Raw genomic sequence first — 25,984 nt, 5'->3', positions numbered from 1 at the left:
CCTATTTTTTTAAACTTTAGTGAGGGTAGATATATTATTTAAGCATTTGTGATCCCATATCTAGAAAAATATATTTAAGTAGGAATCCAGGTTCACAAAGATGAACTAAGGACTCTGCTAGTAAATTGAATTGATTCTGTTAATCTCTTCTAATGACTGTGACACAAGCAAGAACAATGAGTTAAAAGAAAAAATTATAAGTTAGAATTTATGTAGTGCTTATAGTGATATATCTTTAGTAATTTAGCATTTTAAAATGTTACAAGTTTGACAAAATATGTATGTCATATATATACATATATATACATATACGTGTGTGTGTGTGTGTGTATATATATACATATATATATATATATATATATGTCACATATACATATATATATATATAAAAAGGTACCTGACTGAACGGAATAGTGTTTCAAGTTAATAGTCATAAGAAATGAAAGACATGAAAGATTTAAAAATCTCTAGAATTGTTAATAATACTTAATGAGCGAATGTTAGTCCCACTTATCTGGGAGAAAAAAATATATACATTTCATTTATGAGCTGTAATTGAAAAAATATATAAAAGTACAACATAAGTTTTATTTTTAATAGGGTCTTGAGTTGGAATTATCTTATTGTCCCAAGTGCTGGGATGCGATGAGGAGAGATATGGATGAGATTTAAACCAAGCGTGAGGCCTGAGTTTTAAATTAGATTGAAATTTAACAATTAAATATGACTAGCATAATTCCCAGAAAGGTTACACATACAGTTACCATATGATCCATCAATTCCACTTCTAAATATATAACCAAGAGTAATGAAAACATATGTCCACACAAAAACTTGTACATGAATGTTCATAGCAGTGTTATTTGTAATAGCCCCAAAGTGGAAACAACCCAAATGTCCTTCAACTGAAGAATGCATAAACAAAATATGATATGTTGATATAATCGAATCTTATTTGGCTATATGAAGAAAAGAAGTACTAATACATGTTATATATATATATATATATATATATATATATATATATATATATATATATATATATATATATATTAATACAAGCCAAAATTAAGAAAGTAAGAATAATAACTCATGTATCTGGGGTTGCAACCTTATACATAAAAAGTGATCCAATGGTTTATAAATTACAACTTACATAGTTTATAATCGATAAATCATCATTGAATGAATGAACATATGGTAATAGCACTAGAAAAACAGAGAGCAACTGGATTTAGAAAGGATAAAGCTAAAGAAGAAACGACAGGAAGATCAAGTGCCTGAAAGAAAATAATTAGCAAATGGCTGTGGAATCTTTCATATATCAGGGGGTGGGGGGATGTAGCCTTTTAAATTACTCTAAATACTACAAGTGTAAGTGTCTAAATTGTATTTTCACCCATTTATTTTTTCCCAAAATTTTCTTCTTCATTAGTTGGGAATAACGGAAATGTGCCTAACTTTATGCTAATGAGATAGGGATAGTCTGTATCCAGGCCATTTGGTTCTGTATATTGAATTACAGAACAAATACAAAAGTCTTCCGTCAATATGTATAAATGTTAGAAGCAGAACTCAAGTGATTCACTGCAGTAGTTCTCTCTGCTAATTGGTATTGAAGAATAGGTGCTGTACATGTGAAGAAAACCGTGGCTGCCTCTCTCTGGGGTGGTCCAGTTTTGCAAAGGGAACCCTTCAAGTCTCCATGGCTGTCATCACAATCATTTTGGTAAGCTCTAAAGGAGCTCAAAAAAGCAATTTAAGCAAAAAGAAAAGACATACTACAAAGATGAACATTTTGTTTTTTGAAAATCCTTCCATGAATTCAGTGTTTTGACAGCATAGGTCACAAGTGAAAACAAGTTCTCTTCTGCTCTGAAGTTAGCATTATTTACATGGATTGATCATCTATTATTTCCTTCATTATTCAAGTAATAACTTATATATTATAGATCCTGACTTCTAAACTGCTCTGTCAGGGTATCCCTTGGACAAAGATGGTAAAAAATGATGATGCTGACGATATGATGATGATGATGATGAAAGCTACTTCATGTTTGCTAACAATTACTCTGTGAGATAGGTATTATTATTATTTACTTACAGATGAATAATTTACGCAAGTAACAGGTAACATACCCAAGGCCTGTAGCTAGTGATAATGAGGTAATAAAATGTGTGTGTGTGTGTGTGTCTGCCCCTGGTTCTGGCACAGAGCTCCTAAAACCCTTGTAGTTTCCTAAATGAAAAGACCACTAGGAGCATCTTTTGTTCTAATATTTGGTGTTTGACCCCAGTTCCTGACACAGGAACCTTTGTAATTTCATGGGTGATAGAAATATCTTTTGTTCTAATAAGGTTACTCTGGGTGGGCTCCTGGATGGCTCCTGGATGGGGGCTGATCACCAGAAAGACCAAGCCATGATTAGAACCTTAGAATTTTCAGCTCTACCACCCCTATCCCCATCCTCCAAAGAGGGTTTTGAAGCTGGAAATGAAATTAATAATTGCTCAGGCTTACATGATGAAGCCCTCCACAAAAATCCCCAAAATACTTGGTTTGAAGAGTTTCCAGATGGATAAACACATTCATGTATGAGGAGAGTGACCCACCCCAACTGCGTGGGGACAGAAGTTCTTGTGTTCAGGACTCTCCGAGATCTTGTCCTATCTATCTCTTCATGTGGCTGATTATCTGTAGCCTTTAGTAAACTAGTAAACATTTGTGTTTCCCTGAGTTTTGTGAGCTGATCTAGCAAGTTAATTGAACCCCAGGAGGAAGTCATGGGTACCTCTGATGTGCAGTGAAGTCAGACAGAAGTCGTGGATACCCTGAGGTCCTCCTATTTGCGACTGGCACCTGAAGTGGTGGAGGAGCAGTCTGGTGGGATTGAGCCCTCAACCTGTGGGATCGGACAGTGTCAGAATTAAGTGAAATATAGGACACCCAGATGGTGTCTCAGAGAATTGGATGGAGTGGGGAAAACCCCACACATATTTGGTGACGAGAAGTGTTAGAAGTGAAGTGTTCTGTGTGAGTTTTCCTATACTGAGTCTAGATTGACTCCAGAATCTGTACATAAAACAATTGAGCTCACCTGCTTACCAGGGAAATGCCCAGACTGGAGAGTCAATTCTAGAGAAAATTATGAAGATGAAATCTCTCCCACTGTGATCCCTCTGACCTCCATATCCCACCCATCAATTTCGTCTTTATCCAAGACATCGTCTGCTGCTCTTCGCCACAAGTGCCCTCTAGCAGCAACAGATTTTCTCAGTTCTTCCTCCTACAATCAAAAGTGACCTGACTGGCATTGCCACAACACATGCTTAGGTAATAATGGCGGATAGAAGTGCTTATCTGGTGCATAGTTGTTCTTCAATCATTTTTCCACAGATTATGTCATAATACAAAATAGGCTGTCGATTATAGGAACATCAGACAGAGTTGCAGGACTGTCAGAGGAGTCCTTTTTGGAATGGTGGGTATTTTGGATCTTCAGAATGAGCTATATATAGGATGAACCCTGTTTTAACTGGTTAGCTCTAAATCCAATAATTCAAGGAAAACAGATACATAAAAGCAAGGGGAATGTAAGATATCAGGACAAAATCTACAATTCATAACACTGCTTACTGGACTCATAACATACTCTTCTGTGCTTACTTCTCTAAATTCATCTCTCATCACTACTAGTCTTATTTTCTAGGTGCTGAAATACTTGACCACTATCAATTCCCCAATAGTCTACCAAACGGTCAAGGCCTACACATTTTAGTCTGCCACACATACCAGCTCAATAGCTTGTGAGGAAGCTTTACCCTCTTTCAGTCTCAGGTTATATATATATATTATTTTGAAAAACTGTCTCTGAACCTTGAAATGGTTATAGATGAACTTCCTCTGACCTCCAATGATTCCCTAGATTTCCTTATTAAAATACTCATTACATTGTACAGTAACTGCAATTGTCTTTTAACATCCACTGGAATTTAACACCATCTTCATGGATGTTTGGTATTATTTGATCACCTGTAGCAGAGACTGCTAACTCTGTTTTTTTTAAATAGTTTTTTTATAGTGAGAAGTCACAATTTTGCTATTGAGTTCCACACATTCTGCTTTGACTCACTGTTTCTTCTGAGCTAATACCTGTATGCACATTAGAAATCTATAAATATGTATTGAATTTAAAACATACAGGCAAATAGATGGATGAGCACTGTGAATATCTTAAAAAATAAATTACCTTTTTTGTCATAATATTATAAAAATAGCTAAAATTTATTTTATGCTTACTGTGTATGATTATTTACATTATCATCTCACTTAATCCTGTTAACAATGTTATGAGGTAGGTATTATTGTTATCTCATTGTACAATTAATAAATTGAAGCATAAATCAGCTTATTTACTATGCCCTGCATTGTAATTATTGAGTGGATGAATCAGGATTCAACCCAAACAATCTGTCTCAAAGGTCTATGTTTTTCACACTCTAAAATAAAGAAATGTCATGCCTAAATGATTTTTGTAAGCAATAAAAAATCTTCAACTAATAACAGAATAAAATAATTTTATGTTAATAACACTGTCTCTTGATATAACCATTTCTAGAAAAGAGCTAAGAATTCTTAAAAATGTATGATGAGGCACAACAACATTTTATGGTCTTTTTAAATACCAAGAAACTTAAACTCTCCATAGAAAGTCAGTTTTAGATTTGAGGATAAAAATCCAAGTTTCAAGGTTGCTAGTATTATTTTCAACACATAATTGAGGTTTTGGCTTCTTCTGGCTCATATATTTTAACAGAGAACATCAATTGCCTTAGAGATTTCTAGATTTCATTAACTCACCAGTTTCATTAAATACATAAAATTAGAGCTCACTCTTAAATCAGTAATCAATTCTTGCACACTTTGAGGTCAGCCCTCAGGTTATAATTCACTCAAAATCACTTTGTTCTCTAAGTTAAGAAAATCCATTGTGATCTAATAGTGTCATCTTCATCATGTCCTCCTAAAAACCCTCCCCACACAATTGGATCAATATCTGTTGTAGAAAGTTTAGACTAGATTAATTGGGTTGATGCCTGTTCGGATTTCAGTCATTTTACCAGGAGTCTCAGACTGGCTTCTAAAAATCAATGCTTTCCAGTGTCAAATTCTAGTACCAAGGGTATGTCAGAGACCTTATCTAGACTGAAACTCAGCTATTATTTAAGTTATAATATACTTTGTGATAGAAGTAAAACAGAAGGTTCCAAAAGGACACTAAAAATTTATCACTGAGTTCATTTAAGAAAATCTACACAACTGTCATATTTTTAGGATAACTATAATCATTGTACTTTATCTCTCACTCAGCTAATTCCCTCATATTACAATATGTATAATTAAGGCCGCAATCATTTGTTATGATTATTAATAAAGAATGGCCAGACAGATATTGTCACAAAGTCAGTTTAAATCTGTTTTAAAATATTTTTAAACAGCTATCCAAAAGTCCTAGGGGTGTATAGGGTAGATGGGAGATCTTTTTTTAAAATAAATTTTTGTGTATAGTATGACTTTTAACTTGTTTTCCATATGTACATAGGACTTTGTTTTAGAGATAAAAAAATTACCTAAAAGCTGGAAAAATACAGTAGTATATTTTTTTATAATAGTAGCCTATGAGTCACTGAAATTATGGGTATATTAATGTATGTTCAAAATTGACTACATATATCACTTTTCTGCATTCATGTTTTTCAGGAACAACCAAAATCTATTTTATTTTTAAAATCATTTTTTAATAAAATGTATATCTATATAAGTGAAAATAAACACTGTAGAAAATGGTTTCTGGACAGATCTTTGACCTACATAAACTAAAGTTTTTTCCATTTTTAAAATTGTAGGATACTAAAACTTTTAGTTGTATGTATTTTAAATATAAAATAGTTACATTTTGAAATAGACCTTTAATATATTGCTAGAGGAACTTGACTAAAGGCTTGAAAGTCTTGTTTAAAAATCAGGTATTTTCTCCAGACAGAGGAGAACCTACAAGCACTTTGGCCTTTTGCTCAAACAGAAAATACAAGAAGAGTAATAATGAGACTTTCTAAGTCCTCAAACTCTTGCAGATTGTGAAATATTTGGAAAGGGGCAATTTGCATAAGAATATGAAACACCAATATTAGGTTCATAATTAAGTATATAATGCACTAAATCAAGTGCATTAGGTTCTAGTAAAGATAAAAGTTGATGGTACAAATAGAAGAAATATTATCATTAACATACGAGTAGGTGTGTTTTTTTTTTAATTAAAGTTTATTGGGGTGACAATTGTTAGTAAAGTTACATAGATTTCATATGTAAAATTCTGTAATACATCATCTATATATTACATCCTGTGTTTATCACCCAGAGTCAGTTCTCTTTCCATCACCATGTATTGGATCCCCTTTATCCTCATCTACCAATCCCTTCCCCCTTACCCTCTGGTAAGCACGAAACTATTGTCTGTGTCTATGAGTTTTTGTTTCTTCATTTGTTTGTCTTGTTCTTTTGTTTTTTTCAGTTTTATATACCACATATAAGTGACATCATACAGTTCTCGACTTTTTCTGTCTGACTTTTTTCGTTCAACATAATAATCTCAAGTTCTAGCCATGTTGTTGCAAATGGTACTATTTCATATTTTCTTATGGCAGATTAGTATTGCAACAAGTAGGCTTTCAACATATTAGGTGTTAGGGACTAAATTGTGCCTTCCCCACCCCAAATTAATGTGTTGAAGCCTTAACACCCCATGTGACTGTATTGGAGATAGGGACATGAAGGAGATAATTACATTTAAAAGAAGTCATAACAGTGAGGCTAATCTGTTAGGATTTGTGTTCTTATAGGAGGGAGAGATACTAGAGCACTCTCACTCTCCTGCACACACAGGAGAGGCTCTGTGAAGACACGGAAGACTGCTTGCTGTCTGCAACCCAGGAAGAGAGGCTTCACTAGAAACCAACCCTGAAAGCACCTTGAATGTGGACTTCCCTTCTCTAGAACTATGAGAAAATAAATTTCTGTTATTTAAGTCCCCCAATCTATGGCATTTCCGTATGGCAGCCATGCAGACTGATACAATGGGAAACAGCTGCCATTATTCCTTTCAAACAAATTAGTACAGTTTTGCAGCTTGAGTAGCACAGATGTTCTGAAAATAACTTCACACTGCCTACTAGAGAATCCATTATTTTTTTGCAACGTACACATCACTTTATGTTGTGACCTCACTTATCTCTCTAATACCATTTCCTATCATTTCACCATATTCACAAAATGGAGCTATCTATAGATGTTTCTTTTACAACTCCATGTTTTTCCTCTGCTATAAATTCCTTTCCCCAATGTACACCGTAGGACAATTAAGTTCGCGAACTCATCCTAGAAAAAGTGCTACATACCTCACTGCTGAATATCACTATGGTCACCTTTGAAGTACTCCCCTTGGGAATCTAGGCACCAATGCCAGTACCTAGTCAACCCTTGAAAGCAATTTTGGAACTCTTTTTCTGGAATAGCCATCAGAGCTCTGGTCATATTACCCTTGATGTCCTGAATCTCATCAAAATGTCTTCCTTTCAATATTTCCTTTATCTGTGGGTAAAGAAAGATGTCATTGGGGCCAGATCAGGTGAATAGGAAGGGTGTTCTCAATACAGTTATTTGTTTACTGGCTAAAAATCTCTCTCATGGTGCCGTGTGAGCTGGTGCATTGTCATGATGCAAGAGCCATGAATTGCTGGTGAAAAGTCATCTAACTTTTTCATGCAGCGTTTCAGCACTTCCAAATAGTAAACTTGGTTAATTGTTTGTCCAGTTGGTACAAATTCATAATGAATAATCCCTCTGATATCAAAAAAGGTTAGCAACATCATTGCAGCAAGTTCACAAACTTAATTGTCAGACCTCGTAAATACCTGGAAAATGTTCACCAAGTAAGGGTCACCTCTTGCTTTGTGCAGCTTTCCCCAACCCCTTTAGACAGAGTCATCACTCACTCGTTGGCACTAATTATATCTGCGTTTTCGGAGCATTCAGCATTTACATGGCAGCTTGTCCCTATTATAATTTTGCTTATGTTTCCCCCAATAGATGGGCAGTTTTTAATAACAAGGGTAATGATGGAATTGGTTCTGTTTATTGAGTTGAGGGGTAATTCAATGAAAGTTTTACTGAAATAGAGAAACTTTCTTGGGCAGGAGGGACACAAATTTCAAGAGTTTTAATATACTCATTTTAGAAATGCCATCTAAGAAAGAGGAAAACAAACACAGATTAAATTTATTGAATATTTTCAGCTGGTTAGGAATGCTTAAAAGAGTGAATATTTTCATTTCATTAGTGACATTTCCTCCCATATTATTGAACTGGCCCTTATCAAAATATATGAAGGCATTCTTATGCTTGGATGTAGCAATACTGAAAATAAACAATCAAGAAGTACTTCTGACAAAAAAGAAACCTAAAGAACAGTTGAAAACATGTGAGCAAGCAAAGGGCTAAACTGAAGGAACATTGGATCATGAGTAAGGAAGTCTAATTTCTAGTTCCTCATCTGTCATTCATTAACATCCCTTGGCCAATACACACATATATATATATATATATACACAAACACATATATGCACGCACAAACACACACACATGCACACAAACACATACACACATTATCTATAAAATGAGGGTTTGACAACTACATTGTGACAACTACATTTTTCCAGTTTAAACATTTTTCAAGATGTTCAATAGTTTTTCATTGAGGTGATCAATTCTTTAAAAATTTTTCTGTAATATATCACTAAAAGATTTATTTATTGTGATTTAAACTTTATTGATTTAAATACAGTTTTGGTTTTGATATATGAAGCTGAGAATAGTCGATACTACTCACCATGCCTGGTCATGGCCCCGCCCGCCCCACTTGGCTATAGACTTTCACTGACTCAGTCACTCAGCATCTCATTCAAAAATACGCACTAGCACTTACAATGTGCCAAGAACCTACCCTCACTTAAAGAATCTACTTTAAAGTAAGGAATTAGTCCAATCATACGCAAAGATACGGTCCTTTAATATTACCAAGTGCCCTCTGATACAGAAATTGCTGGTTTTTAATACGATTCTATTGGCATGTGTTTAAACATTACTGTAAAAGATTAAAAATTTAAAGTACAGTGTTAAAATTCCTGGTGCTTGTATTGCCATGAAAGATGAAAGAAAGAAAGAAAGAAAGAAAGAAAGAAAGAAAGAAAGAAAGAAAGAAAGAAAGAAAGAAAGAAAGAAAGAAAGAGAAACAAACAAACAAGCACAAAGAAAGAAACAAAGAAAGAGACAAAGAAACAAAGAAAGAAAATAATTCAAAGTTATTTATCCCAAATTTTGATTGCTTTATTAATAGCAAATCTTTAACAAACAATATATAGAAAGAAGAACTAAAAATCTTTTCTGGGGGGATGATGGTAGTCTTCCTTTGCATTATAGAAGGATTAGTACTGTCTTGTCTATTTTGTTAATTTCAATTATATAAGTCTACAAATACTAGTAACACTAATATCAAAATATAATGTGCATTAAAAATATTATAAATTAATTTTCATGTAAAGGCAGATTGTCATTTGAGTTAATCAAGTTTTTGCATTTTCTTATTTATATTTCCAATTTGGTATCAAAATAACTACATTGCACTCAATATTATTGGTGACTATGTAGATCTGAGAAATTACACAGAGAAAGATGGCCAACGCAGTATGATAATATTCTTTTTGAACCGTTTAGGGCAGAGTTTCTCAAACTGGGGCTCATGTACATATTATCTGACATCTTCAAGTTCTCAGATTTTAGAAACACTGAGCTCAGGCTTGATCTATTGTATCCTATCTTCATTACTATAAGGTACACTATGTTGACCAAAGAAGGTTTATTTGGTCTGCTTTCTATTCTCCACTCATTCAGCTCCTGCATCCTCTGTTTTCTCCTCTGTGTATTCCCTTGTTTGAGTCTTGGATAAGACTTAATTAATCATTTAATTCATACCCATTCTAGTTAATAACACAGTCCACCAAACCATGCCAGAATAAGGGTCCACGGGGTAAAACACCGAATGTTACTCATACTTCTCCCATTTTATTCATTGTATCTCCATGTTCTGTGAGTATGTTTTGTCACATTAACTCAATGCCTTTCTCTGAGTTTGGTAAAAATGGTTTTATGTTGAAGATAATACTTTAATGTATTACATAGTATAAAACAAGGTGAAATGAGCAAAGAACCCTGGAGTATGAGATGAGAAACAAAAGACTACTGCTTTCCATCTGATCTCTATAGATCTAGGTCACGGTGCCTCATATCTTTAAGCCACAATTTCTTCATCTGTAATGATAATCCCCATATTCTTCACTGGTTTGCTATGATGAATGCAGTAACAGGTACGGAAATGCACTATAAATGTCATGATACTAGTATGGGAAATTCTTATTAATGTGGTTGTGAGGTCTTTGGCTGAGCCATAGGAACTTGGACTTACTCAGAGGCAATACATGGCACAACTGTCTAACTTTGGGTAATCTACATTACACATATACCTTGGTCTCTTCATGCATAAATGGGGATAATCCTACTTCAGGATAATTTTTAAAATTTCATAAAACAATATAAATAATTCTAAGTCTGATGCCTGGGCCTGGTAAATGCTCAAAAAGTAGTAGTAACTTCAAAAAATGACTTAGGTTTATAGTATATACTTTCATGACTATTTTTATTTAATCCAGTTAGGTGAATAAAAATTCTGTGAAAGTAAATGTCTGAGGAATTTAAAATACTAAAGCAGAGCCCTGATCCAAATTCTTAATTAAGATCTTGAACTTTAACACAAGGGAAATAGCCCCAAGAACATACCGTTAGGTATATTTATTTAAACTAATCTAAAATGTTTCTGCTCTTATTTATATATCTTATACATGTAGACGAAGGAAAAACACAGACACGATGCCTCAATTTGCGTCTCCCTTCATCAATCCATAAGCGATGATTACAGCTAAGAAAGCTTGTTGTAGCTACAGAGAGAGATGGAGATTTTTTCTCTCTCTCATTCCAGCCTAGAGATTTGTGGCTCAGAAAATGATTAAGTAAATAAGCAAATAAAAGACTATTTAGGAACCACAAAGAAATATAGAAACTCTTCCCAGAGGAATATTCTACCTGTGATGGTTGGATGTATCAGTGTTGTTCTCTTTAGCTTCACATCCCTATTTCAGGTAGAGAGAAGGACCCCAGAGAATTAACACTGCAAGTGTCCCAGAAATTACTGGAAGCTGCATTTGCAGTCTTCCTTCAGATCCGTGCTTTCAACTTATGGCTACAATATATATCTTCTAGTGGACGTCCATTAACATTTTCTCATAAAGTAAGTTTGCCTGAGGGACTCAGACATTCTATTCCAGCTTAGCAAAAATCAAAATTAATGTAAGACAAGTAGTATTTGCCTCTTGGCCTCAATTAGCAAGTTCATCATCTTGAACCAAGGTAAACAATGAGAGAAAGTGTGAAAGATGCCGGTGAACTGAAGGAAACTGAAGAGATTGGATTGGCATCAGTTTCCATCAGTTTCAAGCAAACTGTTTTACTTCTTCAACTGCTTAAATCCACAGTGCTTTTTATTTTGTCACTTACCAAGGGCTTGGTTTCATCTTCATCTTTGAAATAATAGAGCTGATCTCCCTTAAGCACAAACCAGCGGGTATGCCAAGTCTTGACAAAGCCTCCTTGCTTCCTCAGCCACCCACACTTCATGGCATTATTCCGCCCTCCTTGGTGGGTATTCTCCGTGGAGTCATTGTTCTCCTCCATTATCAAGCTGATGGATTTTCCTATTTAGCAAACAAACAAACAAACAAACAAAAAGAAAGAAAAGAATAAGGTGCTCTGATAAATCAATTCCTTCCTAAATCACCCTGTCCTTTAACAAATACAGGAGGCATGAAAATGTATTATCAACTCACTTGCCAAATTTCTAGAAGCAAACCACAGACCTGACAACAACGTGACTGGAGGAAACGTGGAGAGCGTTTGTGGTGTCTTCTTCCTTAAATGAGATAGCCAGCTGGGTAATAATATCCTTTTTCTACTAAGTAGAACTAAAGAATGGGAAAGTTCTGGGGGTAATGTGTTAAGAAGCAATTTTTTAAAAAACTAAAACAACCAACAAAAACCTAATTCTCATGATAATAGGCCTCTGTGTCTGGTGTACACTGATTGGGGCCAGCTTGTGCAGGCCTGTGATTATCTGAGCAAACACTAGCCTGACACATGTTAAAGTTTAAAGGGACTATTTTAAAAACCTCAATGGAAGACATTTGTTTTACATATGTGAAACTTTCTCAAGATGTATCTGGCCCTCCACCTCCCTCCCCCCAAAATGTATCCCCTTGAGAGTTTCTTTGACTGGTCAGGAATTAGTGCAGCTGAAAAAGTTTAGGAAAAAACAAAACAAAACAAAAAAAAACCCTGCTTAGCCAGATGAGTTTCCTTCTAACATCAGGAATAAGTGGTGTGCTCCAGTCAATTACATGATGAAGAGCATTTCAAGGTTATGTGTGAAGGAGTATAAGACCGTACACACTATACATAACAAGAAAATGAATTTATCATAGAGAAAAAATGAATCAACAGGTGAGAAGCTAAAGTGTCACAGTAAGAACGAGGGAGGTAGCTTTCTGAAAGAGCCAAGGACAATCGGTTAAGAATAAAAGACATTTTCCTGTCCCAAAGGCTTCCTGCAAATTCTTGCTAATGTTTATTTCTAAGCATGTTTTCAGGAAGTAAAAAGTGCACTCTTACTCTTCTGTCTTTGATGCGGATATAAGGATACAGATTAAGCAATAAAACATGGAATTTTCCTGTTCTGGCATATCCATGCACAAAGCTATTTTTTTCTGCTTGATTCCAGAAAATAAACTGTCTTTCTGTCTAGTGCTTATTTCCACCATTAATTTTTCAATTGAGTTGTATGTATACAACCCTAGTTATAAACTCCATGAAATTTCCATTGTCAGTCCTTAGTTACTTAATTAAAGTTCTTCTATGAAGGTAAAGGGTCAAACCTTCCATTGCTGGGCTTTTCATTTCTTTGAATTTAGTCCTGCCATTCCGGTTGCAGAGATGAAGCAGAACTTGGGCACTAATTACTTCAAATTTTGATAATCTCAACCATGGTTTCAGTAGTGTTGCCCCTTCCATTGGCATGCATTCCAATCTATCTCCATCTCAGCTTTTTTTTAAAAAAATTAAAGTTTATTGGGGTGACAACTGTTAGTAAAGTTACATAGGTTACAGGTATACAATACTGTAATACATCATTCATACATCACACTGTGTGTTCACTACCCAGAGCCAGTTCTCTTTCCAACACCATATATTTGATCCCTTTTACTCTTATCTATCTCTTTCAAATAATTTTAAGCTTCAAGTAGAGCACTTGACCACCATCTGTCTCATTCAATATCCACTCTTTCCTTTCTTATACTGAAAAATCCTTCCAATTAACAGGCCCACATCTCTACAAACCACCTTGAGACACTGCTCCACAAGGCATTCCCATGACAGTAACACCTTCCTGCACACCTTCCCACACAGTGTGCATGCATGTGTGTGTGCAGACTGGATGCCCAATGCTTCAAGTTTGTTATGCCCTTGCACAGGAACTTTCATCTCTTTTCTTTCACATTACTTGACCTACTATAATGAGCCAAGTAAACCTTACTCTACATGAACAATAAGGGCTGCAACATAATTTAGATAATAAGTATGTTTATTTAGACCACTCTCAATAATCTTTTTTGTTTTCCTGGTGTTTAAATTGTTAAAATCTACACAAGTTGCTATTTCATCATAACCTACTTACTCTTTGACCAAATATCTTAACTTATAAAGTTGAATAAGAGCTTAAAACAAACATTAAAACACACACACACACACAGACTGCGCAACAAATTCTTCCTTTTGGGCCCTTCTTTTATTTTTTTTCCCCTCGTATATTCATGCTTATATTCATTCATTAAGTTTGATAAATTCCCTCTAAAATTCTTCAAGGTAATTAGCAACCTACCATCAATAATATAAAAAAATACAAGTGCCCAATTTCACTTTCATCTAACATTAATGCCTTACTAAAAAATGTGTGCACATTAGAACATGGTTTGTGATTCTTCTTGCATATGTTGTTTACAATTCTGGTGAAACCAATGACAGCATCGCCCATTGAACTCTTGGTAACGTGCCTATATTTTGATGACTTCAGAATGCATCAGCAAGTGTTTTATTAGTACTAATTGTAACAATTCATTAAAACAGAAATGAAAACAGATTGCATCATATTCCTATGGGAAAATAATACCAAACTATTGCTGGATGAGCAAAATTAAGTTTTACTAAAATAACCACGATATTTATAGAGGAGTCTTGACATTTCTGCATAAATTACATGGCTCAAATTCTACCCTTCATCCTTAATAAAATCAAGATTCTAGACTGGATCATTTCAAATATGGTCCCTTCCACCACTCTGAAATCTACCATCTCTGTAATTCCACAAGCGTAAGGACACCAGATATCCTCAGCACTTCATACCATGTCTGGCATATGGTGAAGCACAATCAATGTTTGATGAATTAATAAAAGTTGCAATAGGTTTGGTGTTAGATATCTAAAAGTGAATATGATCTCCCTCTGAAACCTGATCCTGCCCCAAATTTGATCTTAATAAATGGCACCATGACATACCCCGTTAAAAAAAAGGGATCATCTTTGATGCCTGACTCCTCCTCACCCTGAATATCAAATCCATCAGTAAATTCAGATATATTTTCAAATCTATGCAGTTGGCTCCATTTCCATTGCCACTCTATGATCAAGCCACCATTATCTTTTACTAGATGATTCTAATAGCCTTCCAACTGGTCTCCCTGCTTCCACTTTTAACCACCAACACAAAGACACAGGTACCTCCTCACACGTATTCATTCTCCACAAAGCAGCCAAAGTGAGTTTTTAAAAATTTAAATCAAATAAAAGTTCTCTATCCTTAAGTTTTTGATTGTCTTTAGACAGATGATTGGATAAAGAGGATGTTGTATATATACACAATGGAATCCTATTCTGCCATAAGAAAAGATGAAATAGTGCCATTTGTGTTGACCTTGAGATAGATCTTGAGATTATTATGCTAAGCAAAATAATTCAGACAGAAAAAGTCAAGAACCATATGATTTCACTGATATGTGGGATATAAAAAGAAAAGCAAAAATGGAATAAGACAAATAAAGAAACAAAAATCCATAGACATAGACAACAGTTTAGTGGTTACCAGAGGGTGGGGCGGGTGGTAGAAGAGTGTAAATGGGATCAAATATATGGTGATGGAAGGAGAACTGACTGGGTGGTGAACACACAATGTGTGTTGAAACCTATGTAATTTTATTAACCATTGACACCCCAATAAATATTAATTAAAAAGAAAAAAAATGTTTTGATTGGCTCCCATTGTATTTATTTTAAAACCTAGAGTCCTACCATGGCCTATATGTCAGGGATCATCTGGCACCTATTTTACTGACCTGACCTAATCTCATGCTACCTTCTCCTTATTCCTCCACTCCAACACACACACACACACACACACACACACACACACACACACACACACACACACTTAAAAGCTCTGATGCAAGCTACCACCCCAGCTTACTTTCAGTTCTGAAAACACTCACGTCCTTTATGCCTTGAGTTGGGGTACTTGCTGATTTCTGCCTAGGCTGCTTTGCTTCCTGCTCTTTGCATAGTTGACCCCTTGTCATCCTTTAAGTCTCAGCCTAAAATCTACCTCCTCCAACAAGCTTTTACTAATCACCCAATAGTTACTTCCCTTCCCTATCACTAAACTCTGACCTACGTCTTCCTAATAGTTCTCTAAATTGCTATTTCTTTAGCTGTTTATGACCAATCCCCCTGCAGGAGATCATAAGCTTCATGAGGTCAAAGACTTACTTTTCTTTGCTGCAGTTGACCCAGTGCCATTAAAAGTATTCAGTAAACAATGTTGAACCAATGAATGAAGCTATGTAACAACCACAATAGAATTCATACAAAGAGTATTTTGGAGAGTTTGAAAATTGCATTTAATGCCTTAAAGAAGACTTTATACTTTAAGAACTTGATTTTTTTTTCTTTTGACATAGGAGGACTCAATAATCATGAAAATTGTTCATAAAAACAATGTCAAAATCATCGAACTTAAATGAAAACTGTCCTTTACAAAGAAATATAACGTTGAAAACTTACATGTTTTAGCTTTGGCAGGAAATACATGTAATCAACTGTGGTTAATCATGAAGAAAAGTATAGTTTACTCATTCAATTTCTCAGAGAATGGTTTAACTGAATCTCCACTGGGAAAGTCCTTTCGCTATGGTCAGGCCATGGCAACTGGATAGTAAGTGAGATTACAAAATAGAACTATCATCTAAGATATTTAACACATCAACATAATAATGACAACACAGCAATAACATAAATAAATTGCTACTCTAAAATAACAGAAACAGAACTGAAAAGTTAACGTGTCTTCATAACAATCTTAGGAAAAAACTGCAATGATGACTACTCTGCCATATCAGGGCTTAGAAAGTTCCCATCATTCAATGGGTTTATAGCTTTGAATTATTTTCCAGGTGTGGAAACTGATTTGTACCTCTACTTGTATGGTTCTTCTTTGTAACCAGATGGCCTAGGAACACAACAGTATTGCATGGTGTAATCTGAGATAAAATTCATGCTCCTAACAGAATTTTCTGAAAGCCAAACAGCCACACACATAGGTATTTATATTTGTGACTTCGACAGAGAACACATAAACATGCATATAATCAAAGATGTATATAAATAGAACGCCATATGCCACAGAGTTGCAGTGTGTTTGAATTTACCTACACAACTATGTTCAGCAAACATAAGAGACTGACAAAGAAGGAGGGAGCCAGGCAAAAAAGAGAAACAACAGAGAAAGAAAACAAAAGTGTGAGCAATTCTACCACAATGCCTCCATTACATTCAATGCACACATGCTCCCACACAAGTGTGTGTGTGTGTGGGGAGGTGCATTCTGACAATCATGCCAGTTCCTTCAGCCTCTGTTGGGGTGAATATCTCGCTGTGCAAATGTGATTTCACACACATGGCCCCTCAACACAAACAAATTACTCCAGTTGTTCAGTAAAAGGACAGTGATCTGCTCTATTGTAGGAAAGAAAATAAAGCTGGCAGATTTGGTAAAATACTGTAATTTGTGAGAGATTTATGTGACTTTCAAGAGTAATTTAGTTCACATCCAATTGTCACCTTTTGTGTGGACATTAAAACCTAATGCCTTTGTAAAATGAATGTGATTGCACTATACATGATAATCAATATTTATCTGAGTACTAACATTTCTTATTTAAAAAAAAATGCAAAACTTTGTTTTGTAGTTGTTGCTGGTTTGTGAAGCAGTAGTACATTTTATTGAATTGTATATCTACATGCTAGTATATAGCCTTTCCATGGGTAATGGTTCACAATACAAAAACATACAGAGAGAATGAGACAGGATGTGTGCATGTGGGCATGCATGTTTGTGTACACATGCATGCGTGTGTGTATGATGGGCGTGGGTATACATATATTGTGTGTGTGTATTCTTTCTAGGTAGGGGAGAAAATTCTTAAAGGCAAAATATTTGTTGAGGCTTTTTTTCTCATTTTTTAAATACTGAGTTCCACGCCACTAGAAGACATGTGTAAGTATATTCCTGCAGATCTGACATTCTTTGATGAAGCAGAGAACGTGAAAGAGCTTTGCCATACCATGTTCACTGAAAAACCTGATTGTGGCTTGTTACAGAAAAATCTATAAAGTTACAGGTTTATTTTTAGTATTTCCCAGAATATTTCTTCAATAACTATAATTGTTTATCTGATTTAGAACTTAGTATTTGAAATATTTAAATAATTTCAGGCTTGATCTCTTTTTCTCTCTCTGTCCCACCCCCTCTCCTGACTAGGCACAAGGTCACATGAGCACATAATGAAAGGTGGTCATCTGAAAGCCAGGAAGAGAGCTCATCCGAATCCAACCATAATGGCAGCTTGATCTCAGACTTCTAGCCCTCAGAACTGGGAAAAATATTAATGTCTGTTGTTTAAGCCACCCAGCCTATGGTATTTTTTTTATAGCAGCAAGAGCAGACTAAGACAATGTACATTTACAAAAAATATATACAAAAAAAATTTAAAGAATTAAATCTCAGTTGCTTGTTCTAAGGTAATTAATTAAAGAAAACTGATGAGTGAAAAACAGTTCACTTTCTTTCCCTTTACTCTCCACCACAGGACCTCTGCACTTGAAGAATGAATCAAACGATGGTACCTACAAGGGAATCAGCACTCTATGTCTAATATTGCAGAGGATCTAGTGGAGATTGTTTTAGCTGCAAGATAAATTCCAGGAGCCTAAATCCGACTTTAGGAAGCAATCGAATTTCTTAAGTATCTTGAAAGGACCTTGGGTTTTCACACCTGGTTGTTCTCACTGGACTTGATGGTTAAATTCTCTGCATCCATCAGCTCCTCTACAAAAGCTTCCCTGGTGCCTATGTCATCCCCAGGCTGGACACTGCCCTTCCATGAGCACCTGTATCACTCTGGACATAACCTTTATCACACGTGGGCCATGTGCTTAGTACTTTGCAGTCTTCTACACCATAACACATTTAGAGGAAGGGCTCCCTGGAACCCCCGCTGACTAACATGTAATGAATATTCAAAGGTGTGTTAAACAAAAATAAATGAACGAAGGAATGAATGAAGGTGCCAATGCATCCATCAATCTTTGGGGCCTTGAGACAGCCCCCCCCCAGAGTACACTATAAAAAACTTTAAAAAATTGCTGTTATTAGACACCAATGAAAGGACTTCAGGCCAAATTCTCCCATCTAAATCTAATTCTTTAAGCTTTTAGCAGTTTAAAGCTAAGCTGAACTTCAGAAACTACGGAGTAAAGAAAACTCTTATATGTCTCACTGCTGAGGCTACCTTTAATCATAACTGAGTTAAAAACAAAAAAACATTTCTTCTTAAAACTGAAGAGTTTAAGTGTGAAGGAAACATGGAAACTGAATAAAGTACCACAGTTATGAACACAAAGTTTAAAGTAGTCACCAGAAAAGCACACCTGGGGGAACTTTAACAGTAATAATTTTGTATATGTGCAGTTATTTTCCTGAGGAAGCACTAAATATCTTGTTGCTTGATTTGTGTGAAATTAAATTGTTCAAAATATCAGAAAACAGACAGTAATAGAAAATTATGTATATACTGGGATGAATCAGGAATGTCAATCTACATTTCATTATTTTAAGTTTCAATATTTTCAAATTCATTTGGTTAAGAAGAGAAATCAAAATGACTTAATGGGATGAATCATTTTTTCAAAAACTTCTTTTACGTATTTATTTTGTTTTTGTTGCTTGTTTAATGGCCTCATTCTTTATAGAGAGTATCTTCTTATTCTTCTTTAGGAGGTTTTAATTCAATAAGGAGAAAGTATTTTAATATATACTTAGATATGTTCCCGCCACCACATCACTATTTGAGGGATGAGTAAAAAAGAGAACCATTAAAATTTCCCATGCTGATAATCTGAGTAAAAACAAAAATCAAATCAAAACAAATATTCTACCATTGATGGAATTAAAAGAGAAAAGACAGACAGATACATGGCAATTCCACTGCTGCTCTCTAAGCCCATCTTAGATGTTACTAATTAATCACAGTTCTCTTTTCTGCAGAACCTAAATACACACCCAGATGCCTTCTCAATGCATCACTCTAGAGAGTGGCAACCAATCAATCATGTATGAAAAGGAGAGGGAGACTCTTTGTTACTTTGATTCTATAAACACACCAAGAATTGAAAGTATTCCTCTAAAATAAAATAGTAATTCAGAAGCTCCCTGAGAAAGAATGCCATTCAAAATGGGAAAAGAAGAGACAGTCAACTTTTTTTCTTGTTTTGAGGTAAAATTGACATAACATTAGATTAGTTTCAGTTGTACAACATAATGATTCTATATTTGTATGTACAGTCATTCACCACTTAATAATGGTGCTACTTTCTGAGAAAAGCATAATTGGGCGATTTCCTCATTGAGCAAACCTCATAGAGTACACTTACCCAAACTAGGTGTTCTAGTCTACCACACACCTAAGCTCTACGACACAGTCTACTGCTCCCAGGCTACAAGCCTGTACAGTGTGTCACTGTACAAAACAACACAAAATTAAATCAAGCACAAGAGACGATGATGCAATCAAGAGACATGGTGAACACAAAATGTATGAAGCTGTTGCCAGTGTAACTCAACATACAGTTTTATGGCCAACTTTTATAGGTAGAAAGAGTATACTCTAAAATAACGATAAAAAGTATAGTATAGTAAATACATAAACCAATAACGTAGTTGTTTATCATCATTATCAAGTATTATGCTCTGTACATAATTGTATGTGCCATCCTTTTATACACGTGGCATTGCAGGTTTGTTTACACCAGCATCACCACAAACAGGTGAGCAATGCCTTGTACTCAGATGTTAAGATGCTTATGATATCATGAAGCGATAGGAATTTTTCAGCTCTATTATAATTTTATAGCAGAGCACCCATTGTATATTCGATTTGTCCTTGACCAAAATGTTAAGTGGCGCAGGAATCTATTGCAAAATGATCATCGTAAGTCGAGTTAACATCTGTAATCATATACAGTTATATTTTTTCCCATGATAACTATCAAGAGCCACTTTCCTTGCTACTTTCAAATATGAATACAATAATATTATTAACTATAGTCAACATGCTGTACATTAACTTAATACATTACATAAAAATATGGAAAACTTCACAACTTTGCTTGTCATCCTTATGCAGGCACCATGCTAATCTTTGCATCATTCCAATTTTAGTACATGTGCAGCTGAAGCAACCACAAAAGTCAACTTTTAGTGGAAAGAACTAATAGCTTGCTGAGAGCTCTAGGTTGGCAACTATCATTACATTGTCTGGCCACAAAGAACAAAGAAATCAGATCTGAAGCAGGAAAAAGGAAATCGGAGTTGGATGTCCCTTATTTTATATTAATTAATCTAATCTATGATTGGACCCTAAAAAATAGGATCAGAAATGTGATTTTTTTAAACCTTTCAATTTTTAAGCTTTTGTATGTCCCTCCCCTCCCTCACTCATAGTTCATTAGTAAAACTTTGTTTTGAAAAACTGTCCCAATGAACAAAGAAAAGAGGTTTTCCACATCTACCTTGTTTCCCCGAAAATAAGACCCAGCTGGACCATCAGCTCTAATGCGTCTTTTGCAGCAAAAATTAACATAAAACCCAGTATTATATTATATTATATTACATTACATTACATTATATTATATTATACAGGACATGGTCTTATTTTAATATAAGACCGGGTCATATATTAATTTTTGCTCCAAAAGACACATTAGAGTTGATGGTCCAGCTAGGTCTTATTTTCAGGGAAATAAATACTGAAAAGTAATACTGAAAAGTAATGTGATTATAATACCCAAAGGATGGGCAGCAATGGCAGTGATGAAGAAGAGCTTTAGTACACAGTGGGAACTGTGGGCAGGGCGAAGCTGAAGCAAGTGGAATGCTAAGAAACACAGGCTCAGGTGGGGAGAACCTTCTCAGCTGGGTCATCCCCTCACCATAGGGAAATAACCTCTTACTTAAAGACTGTCTCCATCTCTGTTCCCTCATGGTCACATTTTTAAGCTCAGATAAAAGCCTACCTGAAATACTACTTTTAATGTCAGAGTCCTTAGTGAGTCCAACCCAGGAAAATCAGATATGTTGTTAATTACAAAATCATTTTAAGGCTCTCTATGGGGCCAGCTTTTTATTCTACCACACTACAAAGAAAATACTTTACAAGTAGGTAACTTTACAAGAAGGTAGACAAAAGATAATCATTTGTCTACCATGAATTCTCAGGTTTTTCCCCTTCAAATGCAAGCCTTAAGGTAATTAATGATTTCCAATAAGGACCTCTTCTTTGTCAATTAATCCTGTGGGTTGCGTATCATCAGCTTTGTTTTATAAGCTCTGAGAAATTACTAGGCACTCTAAGTATATAAATCTTGTCCTAATCACTGAACTACAGTGGTTTATTATATGGAGGTACTGACAAAACAGTCTTTTCATTAGAATTGGTGGGAAGTGAGATGTCAAAGTGAAAAAAATCTGACTGCTATTCTACTTTGTTCAGCATCATTCACATTATGATGAATTTTGATGTGTTAAACTTTGATCTTTGATGAAGTACCACTATTCTCATATAATTTGAACACATTTTAATTCTTCAGAATATCTAATTAATTCACACTTTGGTTTTAGATAAACCGAATAGAAAGCTAGCTTTATTGCACCTAGATATATTTAATTAGCAGTTCAGTGAAAGATAAATAAATCCTATACATAAACTGCCATTTTTAAAAATAGAAAGCTTGGTAGGGCACGTGTTTTCTGGAATGTGCAGAATCCTATCTTTGGGGAACCCTCTCTCCCTCATGCTATGTTGTTTCAGTTGGTAGCATTATCCCTCTGTCAGAGGGTGGGCCTCCCCCTGATTACACATAGGTCCTGAGCTCCGTAGGAACAGCGACTGGCCCAGGGAGTGGGCTTGTGATGGAAATATAGAAAGACGAGCATCTGAGGTTGACCACATTCCTCTCCCCTGACCCACAGAGGAAAGCTGCCTGCAATATGAAGCTGTGCACAGACAAGTAGATGTGAGAGGAGAATGGAGACAGCTTTAAATATCCATCCTCGTTCTAGTTTCTGAAATCCTGGCCTTGTGTTCCTTCCTTTGATCCTATGAGACGTTTTATTCTTCCCAGCCAAGTGAACAAATAAATTCCTATTTGCTCAGTCTAGTTTGAGTTAGTTGCTACCCTAAAGAGTCTTTATTAAAATACCAAGCAAAAACAATAAAAAAGTTTCTGTAAAAATTTTCTTTAAAATAATAAAAATCTAGGTTTACAGAACATAGAGCTTCCCCTACTTCACATCACATACAAAAAATAATTCAAAGTGAATATTAGACTGAAATTTGAAAGCTAAAACTTCTAGAAGAAAACATAGGAGAACAAATTCTTAATCGGGTGAAGAAAGAGATTTTTTTAGAAAGGCTACAGAAAATAATAACCATAAAAATTTATAATTTAGACTTTATGAACAGTGAAAACTTCGGCTTATCAAAAGACATCATTAAAAAATGAATAGGCAAGCCAGACAGTATCAGAAAATAGTTGCAAAACATATATCTGCCAAAAGACTTACACCCATAATATACAAAGGATTCCTACAACTCAATAATAAAAAGACAAAAAATTCCAACTTAGAATACAGAAAAAAATTAAATAAACACTTCACCAAAAAAAAGACATACAAACGTCCAATAATCTCATGAAAAAGTCCCAGCATCATTAGACATTAGAGAAATGTGTATTAAGATCCAAAGAGAAGCCATAGCATAAACATTTGAATGGCTATAATTAAAAGCAGGCGGATAACACCCAATGTTGGTGAGAATATGGAGCAACCAGAATTTTCATACATTGCTGGTGAAAGCATAAATGGTGCAACCATTTTAATAAAAGGTTTGGCCATATCTTGTAAAATTGAATATACCCCTCCCTACCTATGACTTAGCAATTCCGATTATACATGTATAAACAAGAGAAATGGAGTATATACGTTCACAAAAATATTTGTACAAAAATGTTCATAGCAGTCTTATTCATATTAACCCCAACTAGAAATAACCCAAATGATGATCATCACCAAGTAAGTAGATATACAAACTCTGGCACAACTATAGAGTGAAATATTCTTTAGTTAATAACAACAACAAGAAGCAAACTCTACATATACATAACAACGTGAATGAATTCCATAGTTATTATAATAAGTAAAAGTGCCAGTTATAAGAATATACACTTCATGATTCCATTCATATGAAGTTCTAGAATAGGCCAAACAAGTCTATGGTTACAGAAATCAGAAAAATTGCTCCTCTTGAGGGAATGGTTACTGAGAAGGAAGACGCAAAGGAGTCTTTCTAAGATGATGGAAAAGTCTTATATCTTGATAGGGTCTGAGTTACATGGGTGTAGACATTTGTCTAAATTTATGAACTGTACACAAGAATTGTGCACCAATTATGTTGTTCTCACAACTTATATTCTCCCACCCCATCAAAAAAGAAAAATATTGAATTCTATTTAGTAGGTTTGCTTTTTACCATTTAGTGGTATGGGTTAACAATTCTGAAATCACCTTCTGGGTATTCCAAGTTGAGCAAATATATGTTGAATATAATGGGAAGCCAGGTTTCTCACTGTTGGAAAAGGAAGTTGCAAATATGGAAATGGGAAGACGAAAATGTATCTTGTGGTTTGAGATTAAAATTAGGGATATCAGTATAAATTTATGATTTTTATTTAATAAAATTGTATTTAAAGCATACAACATGATCATTTGGTATACGTATACACAGTGAAATAATGACTACAGCTAATTAATATATTAATTAAAGCTAATTAATATATTATCTCCTCACATAGTTACCATTTTTTTGTGTGTAATGAGAGCACCTAAAATCTACTCTCTTAGCAAATTTTCAGTATTCCATAAAGTATTAACTAGAGTCAGCATGCTGTACATTAGATACATAGATTTATTCATCCTTCATAACTGCAACTTTGTACCTTTTGACTAACATCTCATGTTTTTAAATGAATAGATACACGGACATTTATTTACTAATGCTGTTAACTGAGGGCCTAGAAGTAATGACACACCAGTAGCAATGTAATGTCCAAATCTTGACTTGTGAATGCCATACATTTTGAAATAGAAGCATGACTACCTGGGTAAAAGATTGATTCCAGGGCGAGGTCAGGAAAAGTATAAGATAATCCCAGAATAACGTGTGCCAGAAAGTCATGAAAAGCTGGAGAATGATGTGGGAATATCAAAAGGAAATAGGAGCTAGTTTGAAGTGATTTTCACTGGCTAAATATGGGACAATTTGAGAATCTGAATAAATAATGACAGTATAGGTCATACCCATAGAATAAAACATGAGAAGAATACATGAATTCTATTGATATAATAAATAAACAACAACAAAAACCAGACAATTAAATGGAAGACATGAGAAAGCTCTTCCTTTCAGTAGAATATCAACTAATAAACATATGGAAGCAATAATGGAGTTAAAAATTATCAATGGATGCAAAACTAATGGTAGAAGTTTGGATGAAAAAAGATTTTTATATAATCTCAAAGTATCTCCCCACAAATTAACACTTATTTAGAATAGAAAGAGTAAAATAATAACATTACTGTGGAAAAACCTGGCAGATCCAACGTGATCCAAGTTTACATCAACGTCAGAATCAAGTACCATTATGTGCCTCCTGATGCGATGTTCTGAGGATACATTATCTCTCATTTCTGTGGTAGTCCTGCCAAAAATGCATAACCTGAATCCAATCATGGCGAAACATTTCACAAACCCAAACTGAGAGATGTTCTACAAAATGACTGCTCTGCATTCTTCAAAAACCTCAACGTCAAAAGAGACAAAGAAAGGTAAAGGACTGCTCCAAAGGAAAGTACACTAGACATGGCAATTAAATATAACGCTTAACCCTGGTTTGGATTCTGAGTCAGGAAAAAAAAAAAAAGAGGGCATTATTGGGAAAATTGGTAAAATTTAAATATAAACTGTGGAGTAGATAATATCATTATAT

General features: G+C 34.8%; 1 protein-coding gene across 6 annotated transcripts in view; it reads right to left on the bottom strand.

The window, feature by feature from the left end:
* Positions 1–25,984, bottom strand: part of ARHGAP24 (Rho GTPase activating protein 24) — a 702,316-nt gene that overhangs the window by 352,688 nt on the left and 323,644 nt on the right. For all 6 annotated transcript variants that reach the window (XM_081038618.1, XM_081038615.1, XM_081038621.1 and 3 more), the window contains one exon: positions 11,723–11,919. In XM_081038618.1, the coding sequence (XP_080894744.1) occupies positions 11,723–11,899 (177 nt within the window). In that variant the 5' untranslated portion in view covers positions 11,900–11,919. The remainder of the gene's footprint in view (positions 1–11,722; positions 11,920–25,984) is intronic.

This window comes from Rhinolophus hipposideros (assembly GCF_964194185.1).
Source record: "Rhinolophus hipposideros genome assembly, chromosome: 1".
NCBI lineage: Eukaryota > Metazoa > Chordata > Mammalia > Chiroptera > Rhinolophidae > Rhinolophus > Rhinolophus hipposideros.
The sequence above is the reverse complement of the archived record's forward strand: the minus strand, read 5'-3'. Positions and strand labels throughout refer to the sequence as shown.